Source organism: Cryptotermes secundus, unplaced genomic scaffold (genome assembly GCF_002891405.2).
Source record: "Cryptotermes secundus unplaced genomic scaffold, Csec_1.0 scaffold303, whole genome shotgun sequence".
NCBI lineage: Eukaryota > Metazoa > Arthropoda > Insecta > Blattodea > Kalotermitidae > Cryptotermes > Cryptotermes secundus.
In genome coordinates this window covers 2,591,871-2,608,768 of record NW_019726229.1, presented here as the reverse complement: position 1 = coordinate 2,608,768, position 16,898 = coordinate 2,591,871, and the positions used below count along the sequence as shown (strand labels likewise).

The 16,898-nt window shown below is 39.1% G+C and overlaps 1 protein-coding gene across 12 annotated transcripts in view; it reads left to right on the top strand.

Annotated features, from left to right (window-relative positions):
• Positions 1 to 16,898, top strand: part of LOC111864014 (histone deacetylase 4) — a 283,673-nt gene that overhangs the window by 225,257 nt on the left and 41,518 nt on the right. For 7 of the 12 annotated variants that reach the window (XM_033751288.1, XM_033751286.1, XM_033751284.1 and 4 more), the window contains 3 exons: positions 6,527 to 6,571; positions 12,031 to 12,165; positions 16,317 to 16,405. In XM_033751288.1, the coding sequence (XP_033607179.1) occupies positions 6,527 to 6,571; positions 12,031 to 12,165; positions 16,317 to 16,405 (269 nt within the window). The remainder of the gene's footprint in view (positions 1 to 6,526; positions 6,572 to 12,030; positions 12,166 to 16,316; positions 16,406 to 16,898) is intronic. The other 5 variants (XM_023850928.2, XM_023850926.2, XM_033751285.1 and 2 more) reach the window with 5 other exon arrangements.

Below are 16,898 nucleotides of genomic sequence, written 5' to 3'. Positions count from 1 at the left end.
CGTTTTGACTTTTCAGTATATAATGCTGGAGCACATAATCTCAATAAAGGCGCTTGGAGGGGGTAGTGGAGGCGAAAACACCATGCCATAAATGAGATGCTACATATGTACGTTGTTATGAATGAAATGATACCTGTACCAAACCCCATATTTTTAGAACGATGCAATGTTTGTATTGAGTTATTACTGTTCTGCTGAACTGTCTTTGAGCACATGGTTGCAATTTTATAATTGACTATATACGTTGCTGATGAAAAAAAAAATGATCGACCTTGGCTGTGATTATGTTGATTAGAGTCCAGATGCAAGTATAGTGTGACAGAAATGTGGTGAAACCAATCGTGACTTTTATTGCTGACAAGTACAGCTACTATCGTTATAGGTGCTTAAACTTTATTGATTGATGATAGACCCAGTTAGAGGATACAAAAGAAACAAACTCCGTGTTTTAGTCCGCAAGCGAACTATACCGACCGAGCGACCGCTGCCTGTCGGCGAAGTTAGTGCCAACTTTAGCGGATAGAGGGTGTCGTGTGATCAGCGCAACGAATTCCCACGGTCGTTAATTTCGGTTTTATAGGGCAGAGCCGCTATTTATTTGAAGTAGCTCCTCACTTATCCTCACGAGGCTGAAAGGACCCCGTTCCAGACGCACTACTTGTCAGAAAATGTGGTAGCGCCGGGAGTCGAAACCGGACCTCTGGATCTGTAGCCAGGAACTGACCACTAGACCAAAGCGGCGGCCAGTTAGAGGATATCGGTACATAATTGTACAAATTATCAGCTTAATTGGAATTTTTTCAATTGGAAATTGTTTCATAAATGCAGTTGTGCTCTTTAAATGGTTCAGTTTTTATGTAAAGAGGTATCACACTTATCCGCAGTTTCAGTTTGCTTGGTTTTATTTTTTTATAAATCGGCACCGCGATGCGCGAACAACTCAAAACACAGGTGCGCTCCACGCCGCGTATCGTTGACGTAGGCACTTCACCCAGCCGGACAGTCTGCAGTTGCAGGTCATGCAGCGGCTGTAGAAAAGGGTAATTGTAGGCTGTTTCTTAAAAAAAAAAGGTAATCATAATGGGCATACATGGGAACAGTGATGGAAGTGCTACTAGTGGCAAGAGGGAACGCAAATCCGTTGCTCTTGACGAGAAATTATAAATCTGATCAACAGGTATGAAAGTAATGAATGCAAGGTTGGCATGGCCAGGGCCGCGGGAATTCCCGAATCGACCGTATAAACCTTATAAGGCCGAAACATGCTGTATAAAATATTAAAATAGTGAATGAAAATGTGACAATGTGGCAGGAGCTATGCAGCCGTCGAGACACTACGAAAGTTGCATTAGTAAGACTGAGAAGACGTCACAAATTAGGGCGAAGATATGGGAGAACTGAAAATAATGCTTCATTGGTGGATTAGGTCCTCTGCCCACCATGATCATTCATGCTATGCGAAGAGCTTATTCAGGGCCACCATATAAATCACGTAGAATCCGCAGGTTTTTACTGAGACATTTGCTTCTGTAGAATCACGAAAAGTTAGTTTGTATTTTAGCGGCCTCCGTAGTCTAGGGGTAACGTTCCCACCTCATGACTCAAGGTACGCGGGTTCAAACCCGGCGGAGGTCGTGGAATTTTTAAGGGCGGAAAAATTGAGGGAACAAGTCCTCCGGGAGGGACTTTAAGCCGTGGGTCCCGTGTCGTAGATTTACGGCACGTAAAAGATCCTCATGTCTCTAGGCACAAAGAGGCAAAATGTTCCCCACCCAAGTAGTTTCCAGTGCCTCCGGTAGATGGGGAAAGTTATCGGGTACCAATGCCAGTAGAGGGCCGACCTCGCTGGCAGAATGGGGAGAGTTATCGAGTACCACTGCCAGTAAAGGGCCGACCTCGCTGGCAGAAATGGGAGATAGCGGGCACCAGTATTGGTAGGGTATGGAAACAGTAGAAATTAAAGTGGGACGTACAATAGACTATTAGTCGCGGTGCAAGGGGAAACCCAGCCCCTCTATGCTGAATAACTGAATAGTTTGTATTTTTAGTTATTATAAGAACAACAACAAACAATTGCCATAACCGAAATTTGTTGTTACTGATAGGGACCTTCACATTTTGATTGCCCCACAAGTATAAATCTGACACCGGGTTTGTTCGACAAGCTGAATGCTTTTGACCCAGAGTGCTGAATGGTTCGAGCTTTGTAAAAGGGTTCAGTGGAGTTTATAACTTAACAGAAGGCAGTTCCCAGTCTTCGGTCTTACAGCCTTCAACTTTTATGGAGGAGCCTTCCCAGCCTGGCCTTTCCCCCAGTATCTTCATCCCTGCCACCATTTAGGGGGTCCGATTAATTTTCGTAAATTGTAAAATAAATATTATATATTAATAATAATTGAAAGTATTGTGACATATTCAGGGTCTGCGTGATGAATAATAATGGGTTCTGTATTGGATGATTGGATTTACACATATCAGCAGTCAGTGACTGCTAAAACAAGTGGCAGTGAAAATTATCAGATATTTTTTGTAACATATGACCATAGCTGTTCAAATATTGCCCAATTCCTTTGCCCACTCAACCCTTACGATAGCTTTTATTCACAAATCTTGTAGCAGAATGGTGCTGAATGAAGTAACTTTCTGGTTAATGTGTTCTTGACAGGCAGTTGCAGCCATTCTGTTCAGAAGGGTAGTTCTTTATTCGGCATGCATGGGTTTGAGTCCAGGCTGTGGAACCTCCCATAAAGATAACATTGAATATATGCCTATATTTTCCCTTCTAATATGCAGCTTTCTTACACGTATTGTAGAGATGTGGAACATGCTAAGAAGTAGGCAGTAAACATGAAATTTCATATTTAGCAAACTTTAATTCCATGTGGAGAAAGAGAATAGTCTTAGAAGATTACCATGCTGTTTAGGTATCTGTCTGTCTGTGCAAGTTTTGAGCCAGGAGACCGATTTTTTTTTAAAGTTTGCTATGGACGTTATGCCATAAAAAGTCACCCCATTATCATACTTCTGAATTTCTGCACCTTGCAGTAACAACATGTCAGATATACAAACTTGTGAAGTGTGAGCCATACTACCACCACTTAATTTGAGGTGCAGAAATAATGTATAATAATAATTCGTAGAAAGATATGTAGCGTTTGTTAAGGAAATATTTTGTAGAATGTGAAACAGAATGGCAGCAGCATGAAATCTATATTTAGCTTCAATTAGATGGCAAAAACTAATGAACTGTTCGAGATGGGCTTGTTAAATTTAGTACAGAGATAGATCGTAGACATACCCACAGCTTATGTATGAAATATTTTGTATAAATCAACGGTTACAAACATGGCAGTAGTTTAAAACTATGACGTTTTGTTCTGCTAATTTCACATAGAACAGTATCTATACTTAAGTTCTTACAAAAATATAATAAAAATATTTTTATGAGATAGAGTGACTATAGATAGGTTTTGGATTGAGTTCTGGATTTATTGGAATCTTAAACAACTTGTTACAGCACTTCACAAACCACTATAGGACACAGTAGGTCTTCTCAGTCTGTTACAGTCTTCACTAGCCGTTGCTTGGTAGTGACTTTCAACGGCAGACATTCCCCTTCCTCTCGGTTCCCAAGCTGTCCCCAGCCTCAGCTACCAGCCTGTCACTGCAACACCTCACAACAACTGAACGCCATTAGTTATTTAACTCATTCATTCCCTGACTCAGCAACCAACTCCTCACTAACTGACTGATTCACCAACCAACCCACTCCACTGAAGCCAAAATTATGTTACGATGCATGGCCAGTCAGCTAGTCTATCTCGGTATCAAGCACCCATCTGGGGCCCAAGACCAGATTTTTATTACTATCAGACAGTTGTGGGTTTGTTGATGCGGGACACCCTGTCTGATGAGAGGATGGGTCTGTTTGCAAATGCTGCTGGGCCTCACCAGAGCGGTCATTCTCGTGTCCAAGTACCGCGATACTCTTGACAGTATTTAACTCTCGAATTCAAGACTGTCCCAACGTGGAGGGCCAGGTACCCATATTTACATCCCCCAGGAACATGGTGGCCCAATTATACCCCCAGTCAGTGGATTCCCTTTTCATTGCCCCCCTATGACTTGCAGGGAGATATTCAAACCTGCCTCCACGCAAGGACCTCCTACTCACTGGCTCTAGTCTCTCATTATTTAATCTTGGCACAGACTACATAAAAAGTACAATTTCCAGCCATCTCTTTTGCTGTTGTGCAAGTATCTGTTTCCACAGATTCATGTTTACTGAGTCATCATAACCAAGCAATGTCCAGTCTGACTGTAACATTTTTGTACACATTAGTATGAAAAAGACAACAGACATTCATTCACTATATATGGTATTGTAAAAATGAATAAGAATTAAATCTGTCATTGTTTGGTGTCTCCTTATCTTATGTAGCCCTAGTGAGAAGTCATCCTCAGAATCAAATGTGTTCCAATGAGAATTTGTGTACTAACTGATTTCATATTAGACTTGCAGTTGCTGCTGCTGCTGCTGCAAGTTTATTGTAATTGACTATATCCTAGTCCTAATTAGAGAGACTGTAGCCTAAACTTTTACCCTGGTAGTGATTAGGGTACCAATTTAATTGCAGTTGTTTCTACATTGTTGTTTTTTCAGAGACAGGACTAAGGCATGAATGAGAGAATATATTAAAGCAAAGTTAAATAAGTAGGATGTTATCAGTGAACAGTATGAATCTTCAGGTTCCTCATCTAGACAAAATTTCTTTAGCCATTGAATCCCTATGAAATTGAAAGGCTGTGTAATCACATTTATATGGTTCTAAGGCAGAAATTTATAACCACATTCATGAACAAAAGAATTTTTTTTATAACAACATAGTACTTGTATTTTAAATAGCACTTTGTTTGGATGTCCCACAATGTTGGATTAGATGTGTAAAACAAAAGAACATTTAAATTTATTCAGGATAGCTGAATATAATGTGGGAAGATTGAAACAAAATTAACTTTGAGTATTTTCTGATACAGTTTAGGTGCATGTAGTCTTTCTCACATTTCTTTGTTGCTTTTTCTGTCATCTCAGTTCTGGAAGTGACCCGGGGTTTATTTAATTGACTGCTCTGTTCCTTGTCACAACAGTTGTTCCAGTACAGTAGTTAGAATCTCACATTCAGCAGGCAACAGTGGAACTCAGCTTGTGTTTCAGTTTTTGTATAGCCTTGAAAGAAAAGTACACAGATTATTACTTTACATTCTGTTGGAAACACCAGTGTATGACCTTGGTTTTATGTAACAGTATTTTGTTTGAAACATTCTCAACTAGTTGATGGATAACACCCAAGACAAAATTTTTAAGTACATGTAATTATAAATAATCTTTACCTTTCTGAAAATGTATTTAAGAACATCAAAGTACACAAACTGAACTTTCAGAATATAAACAACAAAATTTATAGTTGCAGTGTATAGTTTTTCAGTTCAGCTGCCTGTGTTCTTAGGAGTCATGAAAGCTAACCAGTGGCTGTAGTTCAAATATTTCTGAACTAAGTTTAGGTCAAACCCAGGTTATTATTGTAATCTTGTGGGTTATAACATCATTTAGTCTGGTAGGTGAGTGCCTTCCTACCAGACTGAATGGTGTCAACCCAGAGGACTACACAGTGTGAATCTCCACTGCCAAGGACACCTCGTATCTTATTCGGTTTACATGTGATGCAAATAAATTGCAGACTCTGGTTGTATAGTAACAGAAGTTGAAGCTCACTTCTGTTATTAGGGAGATGGAAGAAAATAGTTCATGAAGATCAACAGGTTACACTAACTGGGAACACTAGTGTACTCAGCCAGCAATTTTGGAAATTATAAGAATGTTTCCTGCAAGATAAGTGTTAGATGTTGAAACATTAATGAAGCTTAAACTGGATATGGAATGATATAAGTGGGCTGAGAAAGTGGCCCCTGTATTTCTTGACTGGTGACTTTTTTGGAGGGGTGGCATGTAAGGAGGTCTGTCTGCACCCTTCCACTGTCTCATGTGTATGAACAGTTGATGGCAAAATGTTGTTCAGTGTGTGAATTATTATAAATTACCAATTTCACATATTCAACTTGATCAGTGATTTTCATATTCAAACGTTTAAATATTATTAAAACTCGAATATTGTTCTTTTGTACTAAAGCTTTAATTTTTGTTGGCTGGTTTGATATTTGAGAATAAATTGTCAGATATGTAAAGATAATTATCACCCTCTACTATGTTTAAGGACTTTAAGGTGATTGCAAATTTAATGATGTTTGTGTTCCTGTACTGCAGTTGTTATTAGAGCCAAGTATTGCAATTGTATTTATGTTTACTCCTTGATTTTATAGTTCTTTCATTATATGCAATTTAAATTCTTAAATGCTGAGGAGGACTAAAACTGCCATAGGTAGTTAGTCATTGAAGTTAGTCATTGATTTTTTTTTTCATTAATCCATTCTTTGTCTTCTTTTCCTCTTTACACCCACTTACTCCAAGAAGGCAGAGAAAGCAGCTATGCGATTTCATCGACAGCAGGCTATGGTAAGCTGAAGTCTTAAATTACAATCTGGCAAATGCCCGGATATATTTACTATAATAGAAGACCTTCTTACATGTAATGCTTGACAGATTTGTACATAAACTGATCCACTGTTTCCTGGCTGTTGAATGACAGACAAATAACATGCTTGTTCACCTGTATGGGGTGTGTTGAATGTTTGAGACTGTTTTTATAGTCCAGTAGGAAATAAAGTAGGAGTACCCTTAATTGATAATTAAAATGTACATAGAATTTATACTCTGTTGACACAGGATTACACGATTGCAATGGTGCATGCATGTAGTTCAGCTGGCAAGGCATCAGATTTACTTTTTCAGTACATGGTAGCATAGTTGGTTGAGGCACTATGCTACAAGCCGGAAGGTCACGGGTTCAATTCCCAATGAGGTCGTTGGATTTTTCAAATGACCTTACACTTTAAGATGCACTGTGGCCCTGGGGTCAACTCAGCCTTTAAAAAATGAGCACCAGCAATCTTCCCAGGGGTAAAGGATGGCTGGTGCATAAGGCTGACAACCTCACTGCCATCTGTGAGCCCGTTGTCCAGAAAGTGTTGGAGCCTTGACATCTCACAACACTATGGGCCTCCAAGGTCTGTTACAGGGATAGCATTACATCATTTATTAGTACCATTGCCTGAGTTAAAAATCTACCACCAGCCTTGTATCAAAAGAAACAAACTCCGTGGCTTTAGTCCACAAGCGAACTATACCGGCCGAGCGAGCAACACTTGTCGGCGAAGTTAGTGCCAACTTTAGAGGACAGAGGGTATCGTGTGGTCAGCGCAACGAATTTCGGTTTTCTAGACCAGCAGCCATGTATCAGGGATTTTAAAATTCTCTACCCCCAGGTGATAAAAGATGCGAACTGATGGTTTTAGTATTGAACCATTAGTTGGCTGCGCCATAGCTCAAGTGGTTAGTCACTGGCTTCCCACCACAGCGGTCCGGGTTCGATCCCGGGTCTGGTGAAGTGGGATTTGTGGTGGACAAAGTGGCTCTGGGGCGGGTTTTCTCTGAGTACTTCGGTTTCCCCTGCCAATCTTCATTCCACCAAATTCTCCATCATCATAATCACCTGGGGCAGGCTACAATAGGTCAATCAGTGGGCACCTTGCCAAGTGCACCCAGTTGGACTCCACCCCCCCACTAAGCCAATTGAACCGTTATTACACATAGGGCTGCAGTTGCTGCCATTCATGCATATTAAAGGCTAACTTATAGTGCAGTAGCACAACATATGATATAAGTGCCAGACAATTAGTGTGTTATGTTTGATTCCAAGATTGAGTCCTCTTTCCAAGGATGTTGAAAATTTACATTAATAAATACCATTTGTCTCATTAGAGGGAGTTAATTTTTTTAAAATAAAAATATTAAATAGAATTTCCAGTTACATGAGAACAGAGCAGTATATCCAGTAGTCTTCAGCATATATTTGAACATTATTGCCTTAATTGGTGGCTGGCATGCTGGAAATAATAAGGTAAACACTGGGTTTTGGTAGGATAATGCTGGTTACATATACATTCAAAAGCTGTTTTCAGCAAAATAAATTTTCTTCTTTATGTTACAGTAGCTCTGGTAGGTAGTGTCCTGTAATATGCAGGCACATTTCAGAGTGATGTAGCAGATCTTGTGACACATGTTGAATTTGTAGAATAACTTCTCAGATTTTGAAGTGTTAAGCCTTCACTGTGTATGTGTTATTTATGTAAACTTTCTGATTCTGGTCTGTCCCAAAAAAAATCACATTGAGATCGAGGGAATTTATGACAGTGCTCTACCAATTAGTCACTCATCAAATAGAGTCCATTTAGTAGTGGTGTGAATTAACTTTATCATGAAATGACATGGCACGTATTATTCTTCTGTCATTTTTAGCTTACTCTGTAAAGGTTCTTAGCTCAATGGTGATTTCATACATGCCCACTGCCACCTGGCTCCGAGAATGTTTCAGTGTGATGCCAGTAACTGTTGGATGTATTACTCTGTATATTCTGTGTTAACATTTTTCATATTCTTGGCATTTGCATAATTTTGGACAAGAAAATGATAGTCACAAAAGCATAAATGTGAAATCCTGAATGCTTACATTCAGTTTGCTTTTTCATATGCAACTCCATTAGTGGTGTTCAGGGCTTTTCATATAAGATTTGCATTGGACTGACTGGTCTCAGAATTTCACACAGAACTTGGTATGTTATAAGTTTCTAACAGCTGCCTTATTTCAGTCCTGACTGAGGAGATTCTGCAGTGTCTCCCTCATTCCCCGGATGATAATGCCATATTTGTAACCTGCTTTATCCTCCTGCCTTCCTGATCCAGTTTCCATGAACATCATAACGCAGAACATGATCCTGGTAGTTAAAGCAGTATTCTTTCTGTCTTTCTGCTTTACTCCCATGTAAAATAATATCCTAACATGGAGCACTTGTAAGTGTCCGATACATTGGAGTTTGGCTTCAAATTTTAGCACTCTCACCTCGTCTCTGTGCACCTGCGTCCATTTTTTTTTTCATTGGCGCTACAGCCCTCATTTGGGCCTAGGCCTACCTCCATGAAACCCTCCGTTTCACTTCGGTTTACTAGATCTTAGACATACGGTAGGACTCCTTGGGCGGGTGATCAGCTCATCGCAAGGCCTCTACCTGTACACAGACACAGATGCACACAAACATCCATGCCCTGAGTGGAATTCGAACCCACGATCCCGGCTTCTGAGCGAGCGAAGACAATGCATGCCTTAGACCACTTGGCTACCGTGACCGACACCCTCGTCCATATGCCCATATTAAAATTCACACTTCAAAGGTTTTTTGTCTCTTCTTCTCATTTGTTTAACACTACATGTTTTGGCCTAACTGGCCATCATCAGGTGTATTAGACTGTAGATGGAAACTGTTGCTCTTTTGTTATGCTGTTGCATTTTACAATTAATATAAAATGTGTATAAAATAGGTTATTTTTTACGTTATCATGCTATAGTTACTTTTGTGGTGCACTCATGTTGTGGGTCTGGTTTATGTTTTTTGGTGTGCTGGTTACTTTCCTTTATGCTGTGTGTAGACAAAGATCCTTTGAAGTGTCAATTTTAATATAATGACAAAGTCGCACAGAAACTGAAATTGGAATGCACAGTGCAGCAGGATGCGGCAATACAATATTATGAACAGTGTGGCTTGCTTGGTTATAGGTTGAAATCCCACCCAGAACACACGAATGCATGTTATTTCATCTTTGTTGCTCATCCTGCTATAGAGTATCTTATTTAACAGTATGCTAGTTTCTATATGCTGCTACAGCAAGCATGGCACTTTGTGTGCTGTGCAGGAAGCTTGTCCTAGCAGCATATGGAGAATAGTGTGCTCTTAAATTAGATACCCTATATATCCTTATGAATGTTAGGTAGTATTTTGATATATATATAGCACAATCATCCTGAATTGCATTCAGTCTCCCACTTTCAGGTTTCCCCATTAAATAACTCATATTACTCGCTTTCACCTGTCCAGCCACCCCATACATGGTTAAATGATGTGTAGTAGCTTCAGAGTGTTCTAGGACAGACACAAATAGACCAACATCGTAGCAGGTAGGCTTAAGTCCGCTTGTGCATGTCTCAGCATATGCATCATGTATACAGGTCAGAATTGTTGGCTTGCCATTGAATTCGTGATCATGATATGTCACAGGAGTAAGTGCAGTTTGTGGGAGGTTCCAGAGTGTGGAGATAGATCTCTTCAAGCACTGAACTTATGTAATATTTTGCCATTCATTGAAAACATTGGTGATGGAAATGTTGCTGTTGCTTCAGGTGGTATATGGTAAACATTTTCTTGGTTGAAGGTGTTCAAGTGAATTACAGGTTTATGGACTGTCATATATTGCTGGAAGCTGACCTGCAGATGGCTTGCAGCAGTGGAGAGAAGAACATTGCAAGACAGAAACAGTACATTTTGTCTTCTTATCATCACCATATGGAATGATAGAGATGATTGAATAGGAATCTGTAATTTCAGCTGGTAATTGACACGCCATTCTCAGTAAGAATCCGAAGATATTGTGCTTCACTGACACATACCGAGAAACAATGCGATGAGTACTTGGTGATCAGGGATGTGCTTATCAGTGCTTCAGATAATCCATATTTCCTGTTAAAGATAATCACAGGTGACACAGCCTAGTTTTTCTTGAACGATTCAAGAAGTTTTTGCAGGATTGCTCAAGAGAATTTGATTTTGGAAGTCTTCTCCAGTTTTCAGGACAGTGTGTATCAAAGGGTTAATTTGGATGTTCCAGTAAGAAGAGGTACAAGGAGATGCTTGCCCACACAGGCATCACTGGAAGCATCCCAGAATTTGGTGTGCTGCAAGACAGTGCCCTGGTATGGCACCCACTGTTTGTGTACCAGGAGCTTGCTGTGCATGGTACTTGGCTGCTTCTCCACTTCTGTAGTCTCCTGATCTTGCACCATATGATTGTAACCTCTTTCAGCAGATGGAAGGCATGTGAAGGGGCTTTTGCTTTGAGGAGCCAGTGGTGCATCAAGTGGCTTTGAAGAGTGTGTTGCAGCAGATTGTACTTTGTGGCTTTCAGAAATGTATTGTTATATACAAACACTAGCAAGCGGAATTTTGAAGTAACTGTGTTGAAGGGATTCTTTGTGTCACCAGATTTTAGACGGGCTCATGTTGAAGCTATGGTATATAGAAAGGATTTTGGATGTGAAAATTTTGTACAGATCACACATTCTTTCTGAGTTAAGTCAGTGACAGTGTAATGCTTTCAGGCTTTTCATCCACTGTACTTCAAGTTTTTTAAAAAATTATGTTACTGTGTTTTTCAGGAATGTGAAACTTTTCACAAAATAATAATGAAATTTTATTTACAGTGCATTCAAGTGTATAGTTTCTCCACACAATATCTAGTGATCCTCAGATAGTGATTTGATACAACAGGATTATAAATTTATTGCAGGTATTCCACAGAAATAAAGTTAAATTTTATAAGCAGTGAATTTGAGAAGTTGGAAGCTGGTGAAGGAATTCTGTTTTCAGTTAAGACAAGCATCAGTTGCTCTCTCTTTGTATCGTATTATGTTTTAGAACTATTTGACTTCAGGAATGAAATGAACAATATACATGCATCTTTTTGTATTTGTATAAGGTAAAAACAAAGCAAGCAAGTAACAGGTATAAAGCAGGTTTCTGAAATGTTCTTAAATTCCAGTGGTGAAGCTGAACTCCTAAGAAAACTACGAAACAACATGATACTATGTTCTGAATACATTTCTTCGAAATATGTATATGTTTGTATTGTTTGTTTATATGTTACAAGTAAGTTTTAATCTGATGTCCTGCTCTGACAGCAGCTTATATATAAAAGAACCATTGTAGTGATGTGTTTGCTGGTGCTGTAGTTGAGTTGTTTCTGGACAGGAGTTCTGGGAACAGCAGAAGCAATTGGAAGAGCAGCGTGAACGACGTGAGAAAGAGAAGCTGGAGGCCCTCAAGAAGAAAGATAAGAATGAACACAGTGCCGTAGCTTCTAATGAAGTTAAACGGAAGTTGATGGTAAGCCCATATGATATGCATTAGTACAAGAATAAATGTGAACCTTTTGCGTGGTCGGACCTCTTGACTTGTTTCTATTGTTAGTTAAATCTGAATCTTGCATATGTCAGTTATCTGCAGTCTGACTTCTTGGCTTATTTTTAATGTCAGAAAGTTTGGCGCATACGTGTAAATACTAGAATAAATGTATCAATTTATCTGCAGTCTGACCTGTTGACTTGTTTGTAGTCAATGGGTCTTTTATGCAAATACCAGAATAGATGTGACTGTTATCTGCTGTCTGGCCTTTTGACTTGTTTTTAAAGCCAGTTAGCTTAGATCTCAGATGATATATATTTCAGAATAGAAGTTACATTTGTTTACATTCTGACCTCCTGAGATGTTGTAATGCTGCCTGTGGTGTTTAGTATTAACAGCTAAGGACAGCTAGCAGAAATCCGGGAAAACAAATGTGAAAGAATGTTACAAATATTTATTCACTGTTTTTACAGTTAGGGATGAGTAATTTCTCAGCATGAAAAAGCTGTTAAGTCATATTCAGGTAGCATTTTCACATTTATCGTTACCATATCATGAGAGGAGAGTTTTCATCAGGTAGCAGAATTAGACATGTACATGATAAATATTGACTTGTCCATCACCCTGTTTTTTTTTTATTTCAAAACGTTTTGGAGACTGACCTCTGTCTCTGGCATCGGGTAAAAGCCTGCTCATTTGGGCCCAGTCGTTAGAGCTAGCCCCTTTCTCCGGAGATAAGGACTAGCTCTGTCAATTGGGCTCAACTGAGTAGGATTTACCTGAGAACAAAAGCAGACTCTAGTCTCTGAAACATTATTTTTAAATAATAAACAGGACAATGAATAATGTCCAAAAAGTCAGTAATTGTATTAATATATATTTGTCTCAAACTTTTATATTGTATACATGATCATATTCTAAGAGGAACAATGCACCTCTTTGTATTACAGTCAGCGGTTTTAGTTGCTGTCTTCTCAGTAAATNGGGCGGGATCCTGTATGGAATGTGGGTTGTACTGTTGGTATATTGGTGACAGTTATTTGGATTAGAGTCAGTTTTAACTACAGCATTGTGCTTCAGCTACATGGACTCCAGGTTAGTGTCTTATTTACCAGATACTTTTAGTTCTTGGTATGGGTTCAGTCTAGCAGCACTGTCTATAGACTTCACCAAGTGGAAATGACAGGTATTGTATTGACTCGTTTGAGTGAATGCTGCCTGAAAGCAAGAGAATATAATTTGTCTTCTTTTTATGTAAATTACAAATTTTGGGTTCTTAATACCATCCTTTTGATACACTTTCACTTAAATGGCTGTAAGACATTCTGCCTAGCAGCCATTATCAACAGTAAAGTAAACAGAGGGGACCCTGTGGCCAGACAGAGAAATGTATAGTGATAATTTCTCATTCATGACTCAAAATATTTCAGTCATTATTGCTGTGTATAAAGTTTAATTGTATCTTTGTAGTGATGAGGTTACAAACGGTTGGATTTATTATTTCCTTGTATGTCTTCATGACTTGGTGTTTAGTCACAGGGACAGCTTCACCTCTTTGATTCTTGAGCACTGTTTTGCAAACAGTACATTTCTGTATGCAGTGTAATAGAAGTAACTATTTGCATTTGTTTGGTCCTCTTTCTGTTGTTGTAGAAATACATAGTGATATATTTAAATAGTAATTGATTTTGGTAATTCAAGTATGCTCTGTTGAAGAAGCTATGAAAGTTAATGTGATTAATTACATATATCTAACCATTCCAGATTTAGTTGTTATATTGTATGAATGATGTTAGGGTATAGAAACTGAAAGATCAGTAAAAGAAGTTTTGAAGTGAAGGAGATCAGGCTGTTAAAGAATGATACCCTATTCAAGGTGTTAGTGCCGTGACACATTTAATGAAATGAATAAAGTGAAATATATTATCATATTCCACCTACAAAATTGGTATCAGCAGTACATGAATACAATAGCCATATTGAAGAAATGTGTAAACATGCTGTAAGCTATTGAAGATAAATTGCAAAATTTGTGAAATACAAGCAGCATACAAAAATTGTTACTGGACACTGAGTAGTCTGTTTAAGATTGAGATGAGGTTTTCCATTGTTGGTGCAACATAAGTGAGATATTATTATTTGTAACACATTACATGCATGTGTGTGTGTGTGTGTGTGTGTGTGTGTCATACTGTACATATCTCCTTGTTGCATCCACATCTGTTCATGTGTTAAGGGGTTAGCTCAGGATACGGAGCAAATTACCACCAGTTTGAGAAAATAAAGACTTTGTTTTGCTTTGTGTACCAAGAATAATTCTTTTCAAATTAAAAAGTATTTCTAGAAATGTTAGATATGGAGATGCTCACATGAACTTTTAGTTGGCCGCGCCATAGCTCAAGCGGTTAGTTGCTGGCTTCCCACCACGGCGGCCCGGGTTTGATTCCATGTTTGGTCAAGTGGGATTTGTGGTGGACAAAGTGGCGCTGGGGCGGGTTTCCTCTGAGTAATTTGGTTTCCCCTGCCAATCTTCATTCCACCAAATTCTCCATCGTCATAATCACCTGGGGAAGGCTACAATAGGTCAGTCAGTGGCCGCCATGCTGTGTGGACCCAATTGGACTCCCCCCACTAAGTGAATTAAAAAAAAAAAATCTTTTAGTTTGAATGGGCAATGATGGGTTACTGAAAATTCTGACTTTCCTTGGGGGTAAAGCGGCCGGGGCATGAAATCTGACTGCTCACCTCAAATTAGGGCCAAGGTCAAGAATACATGGATCTCTAAATCTGCTTCCCCCGTATGTCTTTATGGTAAAGGTGAAAAAGGTAAAGAGATAAAGCTATTCCTGTAACAGTCTGTGGAGGCCCATAGGGTTGGAAGACATTGAGGCTTCCATATTTTCTTGACAGTCAACTCACAGATGGCAGTGAGGTTTTTAGCCTTATGCACTGCCTCCCCTTTACCTCCAGGAAGATTCCTGTTACTCATTTCTGTCAGAGGCTGAGTCAACCCCAGGGCTGTAGTGCAGCTTCAAGGATTAGGTCAACTGAGAAATGCAATGACCTCATCAGGAATGGAATCTGTGACCTTCTGGCTTGTAGCATAGTGTCTCAACCAGCTATGCTAACACATGCCACCATGTCTTCATGGTGCAGTGCTTAATTAGTTTAGCACAGAGACAACTTTACCTTTTTACTGAATATTCCGGTGCTAGTTTTTTTACATTACTTTTATGAGCAGAAATAACATATTAAAATGGATGAAAGAGTTAAATAGTTCCGTCCAGTGTGACTGATTAAAATTTTCTTATTTCAATTATTTAATTTACTGTAATAACAACACAGCGGGCCACAAACACATACAGGGCAACATTAAAGTAGGACAAAATAACAAAAGTTTTTACAAAACATAATGAGAGTGATGAAATAATACAATATACCCATAATATATTTGCAGAACCCGCTTCTCGAGAACAACAGGGTGGCACACATTCATCCCCCCGTCAAAAGAAATAATAAGAGGGATGACACGAACCCGCTTGGTTTATGAATTCCCATAGAATCTTAACAAACTAACTGTAAATATTTTAAAGTATTGGAACAGCCACTGTAGTTGTAAAGACTTTAGATTTTATACTCAATTGTATATTGTTTATATTTTATGTATATATTTTAACTTTTAGAACATGTACTGTAATGGTGGCTTCTAACTGTATTGATGTAAAGGTGTCCCTCTGAAGTTGGTCCTTGAAGACCAAAACATGTAAGGGCATGAATAACTGAAATAAGAAAATCTTAATCAGTCACACTTGACGGAACTGTTTAACTTTTTCATAATATTAGTGTGATGCACCAGAATGAAACAAATCAAAAACATATTAAAAGTTTTCAGGTTCTGTCACATGTCTCTTGACATTCTGAATTTACTAACATAATTTATCCATATTTTCATAGGCACAGTTTAATAAAAGAGCCAACTTGAATGCTCAGTAAGGAGGCATGTCCCAGATTATGCTTACAAGATATAAATTATAATATCTTTAGCGCTTGACATTTGCTAACACAGTTGGTGTGTATTCTTTCATTTTCATGACAATGGAAACAGCTTAATTATATCTATTTCTTTGTTTTAGGATTTCCTGCAGAAAAAACAGGAAGCAGCAGCTGCTGCTGCCGCCAATGGAACACTGCCTGTTGGTTCTCCCTCTGGATATAGAAACTGGTGAGTTAATAAAAATATCACACTCACATTGGTAGTGGTAGTAGGTTAAGATGAAGCATAATATCAGTACATGGCTTTGAAGCCTGGACTTGAGTTCTCTTTTGAGGTTTGCATTTTATGTGCATTCTATGTTGTACACAGTCAGTGTAACAAATCAGCCATGTGCCATTTTTACACAATGCTTGAAAAGAAATGCTGTGAAGGCATATGGGGGAGTGGATGTGTAGATCTACATTTTCTTGACCTCGGCACTGGCTGGAGGTGAGTGGTCAGCTTCACCCCCTGGCCGCTTTACCTCCGGCGGAAAGAACCCCCAGTACGCATTGGTTAGGGCTTTGGGTGGAAGCCAGAGGCAGTCTGGATGATGTGGAGAAGAGAAAATTCTTGAGCCTACTGGGACTTGAACTCTGACCTCTCGGCCGTCCAGCCTGTAGCCAGTTGCTATACCGACTGTCCTATCCCGGCTCCCTAAATACAAGGAGCTCTGTAAATA